General features: G+C 43.4%; 2 protein-coding genes across 2 annotated transcripts; both read left to right on the forward strand.

The window, feature by feature from the left end:
• Positions 1 to 1,772: 1,772 nt before the first annotated feature.
• MYF6 (myogenic factor 6) lies at positions 1,773 to 3,641 on the forward strand. The gene is made up of 3 exons (XM_011374818.1): positions 1,773 to 2,381; positions 2,669 to 2,759; positions 3,005 to 3,641. The coding sequence occupies exons 1-3, from the start codon at positions 1,863 to 1,865 to the stop codon at positions 3,121 to 3,123; spliced, it is 729 nt and encodes a 242-aa protein (XP_011373120.1). The 5' UTR covers positions 1,773 to 1,862; the 3' UTR covers positions 3,124 to 3,641.
• A 7,345-nt stretch (positions 3,642 to 10,986) lies between these two features.
• On the forward strand, positions 10,987 to 13,088 carry MYF5 (myogenic factor 5). Its single transcript, XM_011374831.1, has 3 exons — positions 10,987 to 11,524; positions 12,371 to 12,446; positions 12,849 to 13,088. Exons 1-3 carry the CDS (start codon positions 11,024 to 11,026, stop codon positions 13,037 to 13,039), a joined length of 768 nt encoding a protein of 255 aa, XP_011373133.1. The 5' UTR covers positions 10,987 to 11,023; the 3' UTR covers positions 13,040 to 13,088.
• The last annotated feature ends 383 nt before the right edge of the window (positions 13,089 to 13,471 follow it).

Genomic DNA, 13,471 nt, shown 5'->3' on the forward strand with positions numbered 1-13,471 from the left:
AAAAGTAGCCCAACATTCAAACTTAACACCCTAAGTCTATGGCTCAACAGAAGGAGACTACAAAGACTTAACTTCTGGAATAAGTGACTTGACTCAAAAAAGTAGCTAGTTCCTACATTGCTTGACCATTGATTCCTTGTATTGTCTTCACTCTATTCACTAAAAAAAAAAAAAAAAAATTAAGTCATATTGATCATAACCTATAATTATCATTGCTTGGGCATAGAATAAGAAGACCTTTAGTTTTCATCTAGTTTTTCAGGCACTGACTATAAAGGCCAAAACTAAAGTTGACTGTCATCCTAAAGGCCATTTGTAGGTGGAAGGAGTCCTTCCAGAGCTCTAGGAAGGAGAAGGGAAGGGAAGAGAAGAGAAATGGAGGGAAGGGGGAAAAAAAGATAAGAACAAAGAAAAAGGAAAAGAAAGGAAATAAATACAATAACAAGAAAAGAGAAAACCCACTGCAACAACTGTGCTTTTTTTCCTTCATAAGAAACGGTCTTAGCCCTGACATAGCTCTTTATTCACTAATGTTCATCAAGCAGTTAATATAAATTTAATGCTTTAAAGTTAATGCATGATATCATTTGATTGAATCCACACCATAATTTTATAAGGCAACCACTATTATCCTGAAGAAACCGAGACCTCGCACTTATCTACGCACACATAAATAGAAATGAACTAAGCTAGGACTTGAAGGAAGTTCCTTGAATCGAGGGCCCCTGCACTTCATCCTTATATCATACTGCCTCCCCAATCACTATACTCGTGCGTATTGGACCATGAGCAAGCTGAAATTAAAAATTCTATTTCTTTGCTTGTGCCTCAGTTGTTACCTTTCTCATCTGAATCCTATAAAACATCTGATTTGGAGTCCATGGATAGCGAGTACAAGAAAGAAAAAACTGTGAGCACACAGTGTGTAGAACAGGAGCCATAAGAGAGGCACCTTGGATTGGGGGCCACGGATGCATCCTGAAATATCAACTAGCTTTAGCGTGAGTCTTGTTTCCACTAAAACTAATTTACAGCACAAGTTATTACATGTATTGCATCCATATCCTCTGCTCCACCCCTTACCCCATAGGTACTACTGCTCTACCATGGAGAGGTACAGAATTCAGATTTTGGTTGCCTTCTTCCCCCTTAAAAAAAAAAAAAAGATAGCCAAGGAAGGAATCTGAGCACCCTCCAGCCTCCCGCTCCAGCCTTATAAAAGAGAGGAAAGAGATTTACCTGCTGCTACTGAGGCTGAAGCCTGAAAGTCATGTATAACCTTTGAAGGACTGTAATGGTTTTAATCACAGGAATAGCATCTTTTTGACAGACAGGAGAGAAAAGACCTGAACCACCCTGCAAATATTAACCAGGCTATTTTGGAGCAATGGCTATTGCCTTTGAAATCTTTCATCGTGGGTCTATACTTAGAATTCAGATGAGCCTGGGGGAGGGGAATGGGGCAGTGTTAATCCCCAGTTGTTTTGAAGTTGCCTTGTAAGCAGTTTAGCATATAAACTGTCCCAAATGGAAGCATTCAATGCTTTCTTTAAATTATAGTACTCTCTCTGTGTATTTTGTTTTAACCAGTTCTGCATACAGATTGTCACATCATTCTTGGGGTGACACTTCTCAGGTTTTTTTTTTTTCCCAAACTAGATGTTCTAGAGAGCACTAGCTGTAATCACATTGGGAGACTGATGCTCCATGACAGCTAAAAGTTGGATTGAGTTTCAGGAGCTACTATATATAAATCTGGGGCGACTTATGTCACTGCGCTAATTAAATGCCATCTGGGTGGTACCTCTGGTTTTTGAGTCCATCACCCAGTTCAGACCGAGTCAGAGGCCAAAGAGGAGAACATGATGATGGACCTTTTTGAAACTGGCTCCTATTTCTTCTACTTAGACGGGGAAAATGTTACCCTGCAGCCATTAGAAGTGGCAGAAGGCTCTCCTTTGTATCCAGGGAGTGATGGTACCCTATCACCCTGCCAGGACCAAATGCCCCCGGAAGCTGGGAGCGACAGCAGCGGAGAAGAACATGTCCTGGCGCCCCCAGGCCTACAGCCTCCCCACTGTCCTGGCCAATGTCTGATCTGGGCTTGCAAGACATGCAAGAGAAAATCTGCCCCCACGGACAGACGGAAAGCCGCCACCCTGCGCGAGAGGCGGCGACTAAAGAAAATCAACGAGGCCTTCGAGGCACTGAAGCGGCGAACTGTGGCCAACCCCAACCAGAGGCTGCCCAAGGTGGAGATTCTGCGGAGCGCGATCAGCTACATTGAGCGGCTGCAGGACCTGCTGCACCGGCTGGATCAGCAGGAGAAAATGCAGGAGCTAGGGGTGGACCCCTTCAGCTACAGACCCAAGCAAGAGAATGTAAGCCCAGATGCCGCCCGAGCAGGGGAATGCAAAGGCTGATTAGACGCTTTCCTTGGGGCCTTAATATCCAGCTGGTCGATCTCCTTTCCCGTCCCCCTTCATCGCCCGTCCCTCCCGCTCCCTCTCTAGTGAACCCCCAGTGACCCGGGAACACGGGGTGTCTGCAATAGGCAGGAAATGCGCACCCGACCCGAGGAAGCAGGGGAGGCACCCCCACAAAGGCACCCCCACCCCCGGAACCGATGTTTCTTTCCTAATCTACTGCTTCCTTGGTTTTCCTCCAGCTTGAGGGTGCGGATTTCCTGCGCACCTGCAGCTCTCAGTGGCCAAGTGTTTCGGATCATTCCAGGGGGCTCTTGATAACTGCCAAGGAAGGTAAAATAAAAGAAAGGGCACTGGGCTGTGCTAGGGAACACCCTGGGAGGGGGTTGGGGTGCACGCTCCGAGAAGAAAAGGCTCGGAGCGAGAGCAGAGACGCGACCTGGGAAAAGTGCGCTCCTTGAGCGCGGGGACCCCGTGCTCCCGCGCTGCCTAAGAGGCCTGGAGCAGGGAGCGGAACTGCCTCTTCTTCCTTCCTTGGGTGCTGTTTGTGTGTGTGTATGTGTGTTTTCTGCGCTTAGGAGGGGCAAGCATTGATTCATCGGCCTCGAGTAGCCTTCGGTGCCTTTCTTCCATCGTGGACAGTATTTCCTCGGAGGAACGGAAACTCCCCTGCGTGGAAGAGGTGGTGGAGAAGTAACTTGGAGCTGGTGTTTGGGATGTGCTCCATGCATCAGGAAGATCTCATCCTCCCTCCTTTGCCTAATCCTTTAGATTAGGTCACATTACATTAATATTTAGAAACTCAGACCCAGGAGTTTATGAAAAGGAGGGAGATATGTTCACGAAGAAACTTCTCCGAAACTGTTGTGCACGCTCAGATTAAAAAGCCTTTCAGCTTCGGGCTTTTGTTTTTGGAAAAGCGAGTGGCTTAGGTCTAACAGCCTTACTTTGTTTTTGTTTGGTTGATTTTGTAATTTATTTACTTTTATTACGGTGATTCTTTTGTGCCCCGTGTTCAGAAGTTCATTCCTGTCTAAAGCAAAGTGGGAGCGTTGCATTTAAACGTTAGTGGTATTTAATGTATTTTTGTAAATAATCTTAGTACTTTCATTTTATATCTAAACTTAAGAAATATATTTTAAATGTAGAGTGATGTACTGTATATAAAATGTGAGAGGATCCTGGTATTGTTACATTAAAAAATAAGTTTCTATATGAACAAAGTTGCTCCTATTTTGATTCAGCTAAAAAATCTTAGACATATGTACATAAATAAAGAGAGCCATATTTTAATTTCGACACCACACAAGCCCATTTATTTGGGTATTTTTTTAAAGGCTGATTTAAAGCGGGGGGGAAATGGGTTTTCCTATGTCTGAATGAAACTTCACTTTACTATCTCAGGTAAGCTTCACACTCGTTATAAGTGAAGAATGTTCCAGGAGGAAACTGTCCTTTTCCTTTTTTATCATCATACTTTCTGTTTTAACTGCCCTATACCAGAGCTCTGGATGAGATCTGCTTACCCCAAGTTAACGAATTTTCAGTCCAGTAAAATCTCATTGCAAGAAATTGCCACACAAAAACTCTGCTTATTTTCTAAAAGATCTTCAGCTAATTTAGCCCACATTACTTTCCGTCTTTGACTTTCCAGGCTCTTCCTGAAGAAGCATTCTTCTAGAGTCCCCAGGGGCTGTATGGGCTTCCCAGCCAGGTCTCTGGCCTGCTCCCCAGTTTTCTTGAACTAGACTGGTGGCTAGAAGACTGGAATATCCTCAAGGCCTCGTGCGGCCTGGATCAGTTTTCCAAATAGAAAGATAAAAGAAGGGGACAATCTGTCTCCTGAGGTTGGGTGGGTTTTTTTTGAAGGAAGGGTTGCTGCAAGAGAGGGAAGGGTTAAATAGTTGAGGGCAAAGGACAACAACAACACACATGAAACCTCTTAGCTGGGCCAAATAGCAAAGCCCCAGAGAGGCTTGAAGCCCCAGGAGCTCTTCACTGGTGAGGATTTTACAACGTGTGCCAGGTTTGTTTATCCTGTAACCTCAGGAAGAAACGACCACCAAGAATCTCAGTGGGAAGTGAAGCAGAGGAGAGGGGCAAGCCAGTTTTTTAGAATTGCTACTTCTCTTACATTCATAAATGGTACCTTCCATTTGACTCCTTCTCTCCCACCCCACACACGTTTCTACTTTCCGTGTTTTTCCCCACAGCTAGTCCTTAGTTCACAAATGTGAAAATCACATCGAACTCAGTATTTCCCAGCCCAACCTTGCTTCATAACACTCTCGTCTGGACCTTCCTGTTGCAGGCCACTGGAGTTTCATATCCGGCCTCAGACAGCGCCCCTTGCAGGCACAGAGCAGTATCTTGCCTGCTTTCCATTTCAAAAGGCCTCTTCCTCCAGGTAATAGTTAAGTACTGTTTTCTGAGCATCTGGATAATTCTAATTTCACCTAAAATACTTTTAAAATGTAGAAAGTTTAACAGCGGAAACTGACATTGATATATAATCCTTTCAAGGACTTGAGAAAAGCAGGTGGGAATGTTAGTGAATGCAAACTGCTGAAGCTCATGGACACTAGACTAAATGCAGGTCGCTACTGAGTAGCCTTGGGCTGTAACTGCTGCTCTCCTGTTTCCTCATTTATAAAATAATGGGGACAACAATAATAGTGCTTAACTCCTGGAGTTGTCAAAATTCACTGAGATAACCCATGTAAAGCGCTTAGCCAAAAAAAGGACACAAAGTAAGCGCTCAACATAGACTCTCTTTATTTTTTATTAGTAAATCTAAATTGACCATCAGGAGGCTTTCTTCCATCAAAATCCACAGTTCCTTCAGATTTGATTTTCCAGCCTTTGCAGGCTCTGGCTGGGGAAAGTATTAATAACAATGAGACCAGCAGCAACATAAATGGGCCATTTGTAGCATTTTACATATTAACTCATATAATCCTACAAGAACCTGTGTTAGAGCTACTACTGTTATTTCTGTTTTAGAGAAAAAGATTATTTGGGACAGAGAGGTTCTTGCATTTTTAAGTATAGAGTCAAGACTTGGAGCCAGTCAATTTCAAAGGCTTCCAGTTCTCCCTCAATTACCACGCACCTGGAAAAAGCAGCCTTAGGAAATAAGAAGAAACATTCATGCTCTGTAGAATAATTTGTCTCCCTTTGACAATTGTTTTTCAAAAGCTCTTTCTCAAGAGTGGCTAGCTAGTAATTTAATTAAAAAAATAAGTGAGAAAGCTTTTCAAATTATCCAATCAAAATGTGTGTGAATATGTCTAAGTGGTGTGTATAACCATCAATCATGCTTATTAGGTATTTGATTTTTTCCTGAGAATCAATAGAGAATTTCCCTAAAATATATGCATATACACACAGCTATATATATATTTTTAAGAAATTAGATTTATGCCACAGCTGAAATCAACTATCATAACTGTCCAAGTAAACTCATTTACTTTATGATTGCACATATATTTATAATGATTTGTGTTATAAACTGCTCAGCAGCAGAATGCTTTTATCAATTCATGGACTTTACTTGCTGATAGATTTGATTCAGTCTTTGCAAACCAAATCCTATCTCTCCTAGCTGGGTAACTTGAGAAATTGTTTGGAATAAGTTTGCCTATAGAAGTCCCTTCGTTAAATAGAGCAAATATTTCCCAACGACTTCATGTGACCTCTACTGCTGTAGCTGACATGTCAGGCTTTCCAATGAAATCCTGGGTGTGTTTGCAATTAAAATGTTTTTATTGGATATTAATGATGATAATCTTTACTAAGACCAAAGCCAAAACAAACAGGCCCATGGAAGCAGAAAATCAAGATGTAATAACTTGGTAAAGATAAGCAATTTAGGATTTAAACAGAGCTTCTTCCCAGAGGCAGGCATAAAGATATCGAGTATAAAATAATGAGTGATAATCCTTTTTATATTACTATAGAAATAATTTGTGAAACATGAAATGTCAGCTTTCTCAAACTAACTTTAATCATCACACCTGTATCATTGAAATCCAAGCCTGACCATAGTAGAAATCCACTTATAGATAATGCAATCTCCCCCCCCCACCCCAGGCTCTTTCACATGTTTAAGGGGGTGGGGTGGGGGGGGTAGGAGTGTGGTGCTGAAATTCAATGATCCCAACTACTTTTGAGATTGCCAGAGAAGTTTTAGATTGCTAAAGTGACCTCTATCCTTATTCAGACATTTTTGACTTAAAGTTAGAATGTATCCATTTGTGCTTTGCTCTTAGAAATATTTTATCCCATTTGTTCATCTCAAAATCTTCCTCCCAGAACATCATATCTGGAAAAATATTTTTTAAATATTAGTCTAAACTTTGAATATCTCATTTCCTAGTTCAATGCAATAGTAAATTAGCAGTAACATTGTACTTCCTCGAAGGCCCAAGCCATCAAGACATTTCTCCAACAGATCCCTCTAGTTACTCCCTTAAACTCAAAAGAAGTGTTACAAAAGATGACCCTTGGTCCTAGAGGTTTCATTCTGAAAAAGCAATTTTGCAAGCCTCATTCATAGTCCGCCTATGAGATGGAATGGCTATGCCATGTGCTGGAACAAAGATGATGCTGCAAGAACTGGCTACTTTCTCTACTCTCAAGGCTGCTAAAAGCTCTTACTTAGGCCTTTGATCTCTCCTGGGAGTCTTCGAATTCAAGCAGAAGCCAATGTCTTCCTCAGCTGTCTTCTCCACAAATTCTTCCAGCAGCTCTGGCAGGTACTAATGTGTTTACTTAGGTGTGCCCGGTTCCCAGAGCTAATAACGGTTTGAAATTGTTTAGCACATTGTGAAGTCATATATAATAAGCAAAAATCCGCAGAACAACTCCCATCATCCGAGAGTAGATGAGGGTCTTAGGTAGAGACAGAAACGAATTGAAATTGACATCTGCGTACATTTGCTTCTCCTGCTAGGAGAAGCATGGAGAATTTTCAATAATGCAGAATTCCTAGGGTCGGCAAAATTTACTAGGAAGGGAAGCTCTGAGTATCATTTTGCTGGTTGTGGTCTGTCCATCATCACTAAGACTGTGGCCATAATGCTTAAACTAAGTTCTCTCTAAAAAAAAAAAAAAAAAAAAAGTTGGTGATTACTTAAACGTCTATGCAATTAAAACCTGCTTATAAGTTGAAATTGTAAGAAAATCAAACACATATTAATATTTTTTTCAGAATGTAAAATGGAAAAATTCTACTTCACTGGAATCTTGGTGGGCATTCAATTATAACGCCATGTGTGGTTCAATTTTCTTCCCCTCATCTACCTATTCTGAAGCTTTCCCAGCAGTCAGTGTTGAAATATTTCTAACTATCTGTTTACATATTAAATCCATGTGAGTTTTCTCTCTGCGTGAGAACTCTACTTCTCTAGAGAAAAAGTGGAAAACAGATTGTATTTTTATTGTTTTCTATGAGGAACAGAAGCCAAAATCTAGTTTGATTTTGAGTTAAAGAGAACACCTGAATAACCAGCAGATCTTTTAAAAGTGATTTTTAAACTTTTTCATACTTTCCTGTTCACTTTCTCCACTTTCTGTATCGCTCACCAAATTTCCCTTTTTTCTCTCACAGGGTATCTTCTCAGAAAAGAGCAGCTGAACCTCTCCTGAATTGGGGGACTCCAGGCATCTTTGAGGCGCCGTTTTCCTTCTTTGTATATTGCCTCCCTTTTTTTTTTTTCTTTTTTTAATCTTTCTCCTCTCACCACTAACAGCAGTTTAAAAGTTTTGGGGTGTGTGTGTGTGTGTTTCTTTTCTTTCTTTCTTTTTTTTTTTTTACTTTGGTGCTCTGAGATCCTATTTTCAGCACTTGAGTCCCAAGGGTCCTCAACCTCAAACCCTGATTCCCCCCCTAGCAAGTCCCATTAAGCCGCCAGGCGCTTGTGTTTTCTTGGCTTCTTTAGTTCCACTCGCCCGCGGCACTCCGGTAAATTTGTTTTGAGATCACCTTACCAAAGACAGCCCTAACCTCTGAGAACCACGGTTACTGACCGAGCCTCCTGAGAGCGTCTTCCTAGGCTCGGGTAAAGACGTCCCAGACGCAGCTTTTTCGAGTTTCTGCTCTGCAGCGCTAATCACGCGCTGAGCGTGAATACATGGAAGAAGAAAACGAATAAAATTCACTTCTAGGAGCGCAAGCTAGACAAGGGAATGTCTAGTTCCCAATCCTGTATGTCCTGGACAAATTATACCTACTCCTTGAGCTTCGGTTACCTTCTTTTAAAAATGAATCTAATAATAGTTCTCAGAGTCGTTGGAAGGAGTGAGTGAATACATAAGAAGGGTTGAGAACAGTGCTTGGCAAATAGAAGTCTTAATAATTGTTTGCTGCATATGTGCCACGCTGAGGGAGTGGGTACAAAGCACATTAGGTGCCTAGTGGAAAGAAATGGGCTGAAAAGCTTGCCGAAGTGTAACTTCTTTCACCTAAACTTTAAGGAGCAAGTTTGTGTCCAAATTATAAAGCTGCACATAACTCTGTTTAGCTGTGGCCAGTGGGATAAAGTCTGAATTCCAGACTTTTCCAGCAAAGAAAGTGGTAGTACTGCTGCCAGCCAGAACCTGTGAGACTTAGCAGACAATTCCTGGGTGAGACGATCTCCCCATTATTGCGTTTAAGAGGCAGCAGTGTGCATGAATTCCAGCGTTTGACCTGCCTGGAAACAGCCTCCCATTCCGCCTATGCCCTTTAGGAACTTGACTCTTTTATCCTGTGTACTGTATTCATTTCAAAGGCAGCCACTTGTTAATAGTCCTCAATAAGGTGCAGATGGATTTCCCACTGGCCAGACAATGAAGCAGCCCGCTGGTGTGAAAGGGAGCCGGATTTTCAAAGGGTGGTGTCTTTGCCTTGGAAATGACGGCAACACGGGAGAGGGGACTGCAACCGGCACGTTGTAGCAGCCTTTAGTGGCTGACACTCTCCCACCCTTGGTTTTCAGGGCCTTCACATTGAAGAGCAGATCTCAGTCAGAAAAAGCACTTTTCTGGCTCCTGCAGACTTGAAATCAGCCAGCCAGTGTTGCTTCAGAAAAATAATTTTACGGAAAGTAAAGTGCTCGTCTCCCACAAATAACTTTGGAGCCACAACACTTACTATATTGGATGACAGAAGATCGAGGTGAGAACACTCCCTCTTAATGGGTCCAACCTCCAAACTACTGAAGTCTATCTGTGTAAACTTTAAGTACTTGTTTTCCCTATAGATAAACAGCAGCACTCCCCCCACCCCCCACCCACCCCCGAGCGATCAAGTGGGTTAAGAACGGAGGAGGACTGGCAAAAGCTGATGAATAGATTCAGTCTTACTTAAATGGCAGCCCTCCCCCTCGCCTTCTACCCACCAAAGTTTCAAAGACTCCGCTACAATTTCTTTTCTGGAAGGTTTTTGTTGCGGGAGAGTGTTACTCAGGGTTTGAGGAGTTGGAAATTTTACACGAGCCGAGAAGGATTGCTGTGCCAGCAGCTGGGATGCATCTGTAACGGTGTTAGTTTGCTTGAAAGCAGAAAATTAGCGACCCCCAAAGCTCAGCTTGGCTGCTTAGTCTGTCGAAATTACAGGGAGCAGGAAGAGGGAGAAAGGAGGCGCGCCCCTGGAAAGGGAGTTCGCCGTCTAAAACAGGGTTTCTTTGAATACAAATCGTAGAGACGCAGAGTGCGGATCTTCAGTCGGCTCAGGGTCTAGCAAAGGCCTAGTGCAAAGAAGGAGGCGCTCAGTAAACCCGTGCTGAAAGGGGAAAGGGAGGAAGGACTTTCCCTGTCACCTGGCCCTTGAGCCCACCTCCTTTTAAATGAGCAGACACGTAGAGAGAACTCAGCAGCGAGGTCTTCGCCTTCTCCCAGGAACACGACTCATAAAACGACAATGCGATCAGAACAAAATAGATTTAAAAGAAAATTTAATAGATTCACTCCAAGATTGAAAGTCATTTCAAGTTTTTAGCAACCTTTCTTCCACTCCACGGACAAAAAGAATTCTGAGATAACTAAGGTTCATGAAAAAAGAAACAAGCATTTAAAAATAAGGTTATTCCTTACGTCCAGGATTGGGAAGGCAGGTCAGCTTTTGGTGGCAGCTAAAATGTAGGGCGTACTAGTTATTATTTTGTAATCTGTGGGCAACTGTAAAAAGCTAGACATACTTCTTTTGTCTGTGACACTTCAAGTGAATGTAGAGAGTGCAAGTGAGCGAGTTGGGGAGCCATCCCCCGCCCCAGCAGAAATGCACTAAAACCATTAGTGTCAAAAAGAACAGTAAACAGCAAATTGTCTCTAGAGGAAAGGCTGAGGTTTGCCCAGACAGCTCCTGCGCGGGTTGCGGTGGGATATGCTAATAGTGCCCGGCCACTGGGGCCGGCCTCCCTCCCCCAAGAATATATAAAGAGCCCTAACCCCAGTGCGGCCGACCCAGGCCGCCGGGCGTCTGCCCTTGTTAATTACCAGAGAAACCTACCAGGGAGCTCAGCCCTGGGTTTCCCCGCCCGCAGCGGCGCCAGGCTCTAGTTTCTCCCCATCTCTCTAGCTGCTGTCCGCGTACACCACCCGCCTCACCACAGAGGATGGACATGATGGACGGCTGTCAGTTCTCGCCTTCTGAGTATTTCTACGACGGCTCCTGCATCCCGTCTCCCGAGGGCGAGTTCGGGGACGAATTTGAGCCACAAGCGGCCGCCTTCGGGGGACACAAAGCAGAGCTGCAAGGTTCAGACGAGGACGAGCACGTGCGAGCACCTACGGGCCACCACCAGGCCGGCCACTGCCTCATGTGGGCCTGCAAAGCATGCAAGAGAAAGTCCACCACTATGGATAGGCGGAAGGCAGCCACCATGCGCGAGCGAAGACGCCTGAAGAAGGTCAACCAGGCTTTCGAGACACTCAAGAGGTGCACCACGACTAACCCCAACCAGAGGCTGCCCAAGGTGGAGATCCTCAGAAATGCCATCCGCTACATCGAGAGCCTGCAGGAGCTGCTGAGGGAGCAGGTGGAGAACTACTACAGTCTGCCGGGACAGAGCTGCTCAGAGCCCACCAGCCCCACCTCCAATTGCTCCGACGGCATGGTAAGAGAGAGCGCTGGTACCTACTCTGTCACCCCAATCTTTTCCAAAAACCCATACATCCCATTTAAACCAGGTGTGGCAACCAAATATTCAGTAATTATTTGGTGGGCAGTTGGGGGTGGGGGTGGGGAGGCAGTTGCTGTAAGAGAAAAGAGGTGCCACATTTAGAAAGATGCCAGGAAACAGCTGTTTAACAGTATTTCTGACTTCCTACCAGATTCTAGGTGTACATTGTAAGAGAGCTGTCATGTGAGATAGGTGGCTATGAATGATCAACCACATATGTTCTCCACTGTTCAATTTATTTCCAAAATATACCACCAGTGGACCCTGCTGCCGTACACTAACATCTAAAGACAGCTCTTTTAAGCTCCCACTGCCACACGATTTATAACTTAGTGAAGAAGTGGAAAGAAATACCCACATGGCCCCAGTCCCTGCTTTGCTGAGGCCTGGCTGGAAGGAGATGTTGATACATTCTTTACAGAGGGCATTTGCTTCAACGCTGCCAGGTTTTAATGTGTTTTTGTCCTGGGAAAGTGTTCTCTCCCTAAATTAGTGTGGCTTCCTTCTACTCCAATCCATTTTGCATGGTTAACCCAATGCACATTGCTGCTGAATTCCACCCCCCTCTTCCCTTTGCTGCTGCTCTCCTCTTCTGGAAGCACAGAGATTGACCTCAGTGCCCTCACAATTTGGTGAAGGCTAACCCTTCCTAAATCAAGGCAATGAAGGTGATTGACATGGTCAATTTACAGAGGTAGTGGACAAGCACTGCTTCATTCTAGGTCAGAGAATCTTTTGCCAAGACCTGAAAACAAACTTCTTTTGTGTCTTATGTTATAGCCCGAATGTAACAGCCCTGTCTGGTCCAGAAAGAGCAGCAGTTTTGACAGCATCTACTCTCCTGATGTACCAAATGGTAAGAATTGATGATTTCAGAGGAGTTTAAAGACCAGTACAACTTCACAATTCAGCCTGTCAAAACAGAGTCTGTCCTTCCTGGCAGTACTGGGGAAGGGAATAGAAGTGATGGTTCTTTTGAGATCTTGGCAGAGCAAAATACGCACGTCGTTTGCTCAAAATCCACTTAACAGATACACACATGCACTTTTGCTTGTAATATTACTAGACAACCTTCCTACTCCCTACATTCACCCCCAAGAATTGTTAGAAACTTGTTGAAGATTACGTCGGATTTTCTGTGACCATCTGACCTCTGGGTGTCAAAGTTGCTGCCCTACTGTGTAAAGGATAACATAAGCAAGTCTATATATTTGGGGATTTTTTTAATGTTTTTTTTTGTTTTTCTTTGTGTCCTTAGTATATGCCACAGATAAAAGCTCCTTATCCAGCCTGGATTGCTTATCCAGCATAGTGGATCGGATCTCCAATTCAGAGCAACCTGGATTGCCTCTCCAGGACCCAGCCTCTCTCTCCCCAGCTGCCAGCACCGATTCACAGCCTGCAACTCCAGGGGCTTCTAGTTCTAGGCTCATCTATCATGTGCTATGAACTAAAAATCTAGTCTTGATCAGTTCTGCCAGGAGGGCCTATTACATAGCAGGAAAGAGGCCGGTTGAGTCCAAAAGCAAGACAACCTGTAAATAGATTTCCTTTCAGTTGTAAATTTGTACATATTATCTGCCACTTTATAAGAAAGTGTATTTAACTAAAAAGTCACCATTGCAATTAATACTTAATTTCTTTTCTTTTCCTCCCCATTCCCTTCCTCCTTCTTTCTTCTTTTCCTTCTTTGATTTAGATATATAGTTCCAATAATAATATTTCTGATAGGGGCAATTCATTGAAGGTAGCTTGTTCCAATGCTTAACTTATATTTCTTATAAATATTGCTTATCTCAAAATATCTTTGATGTTTAGATCTTTATTTTTTTCTTCAAAACATTAGAACAGCTAGAAATCAGTTACAGGAAACTTTAAATA

Source organism: Pteropus vampyrus, unplaced genomic scaffold (assembly GCF_000151845.1).
Source record: "Pteropus vampyrus isolate Shadow unplaced genomic scaffold, Pvam_2.0 Scaffold9, whole genome shotgun sequence".
In the NCBI taxonomy this organism is placed as follows: Eukaryota; Metazoa; Chordata; class Mammalia; order Chiroptera; family Pteropodidae; genus Pteropus; species Pteropus vampyrus.

Coding starts and splice junctions, on each gene's coding strand:
- MYF6 (XM_011374818.1), top strand. CDS start 1,863: ATGATGATGGACCTTTTTGAAACTGGCTCCTATTTCTTCTACTTAGAC. Junction 2,382..2,668: donor ACAGACCCAAGCAAGAGAAT/GTAAGCCCAGAT, acceptor GTTTTCCTCCAG/CTTGAGGGTGCGGATTTCCT. Junction 2,760..3,004: donor CTTGATAACTGCCAAGGAAG/GTAAAATAAAAG, acceptor TTCTGCGCTTAG/GAGGGGCAAGCATTGATTCA.
- MYF5 (XM_011374831.1), top strand. CDS start 11,024: ATGGACATGATGGACGGCTGTCAGTTCTCGCCTTCTGAGTATTTCTAC. Junction 11,525..12,370: donor CCAATTGCTCCGACGGCATG/GTAAGAGAGAGC, acceptor CTTATGTTATAG/CCCGAATGTAACAGCCCTGT. Junction 12,447..12,848: donor CTCTCCTGATGTACCAAATG/GTAAGAATTGAT, acceptor TTGTGTCCTTAG/TATATGCCACAGATAAAAGC.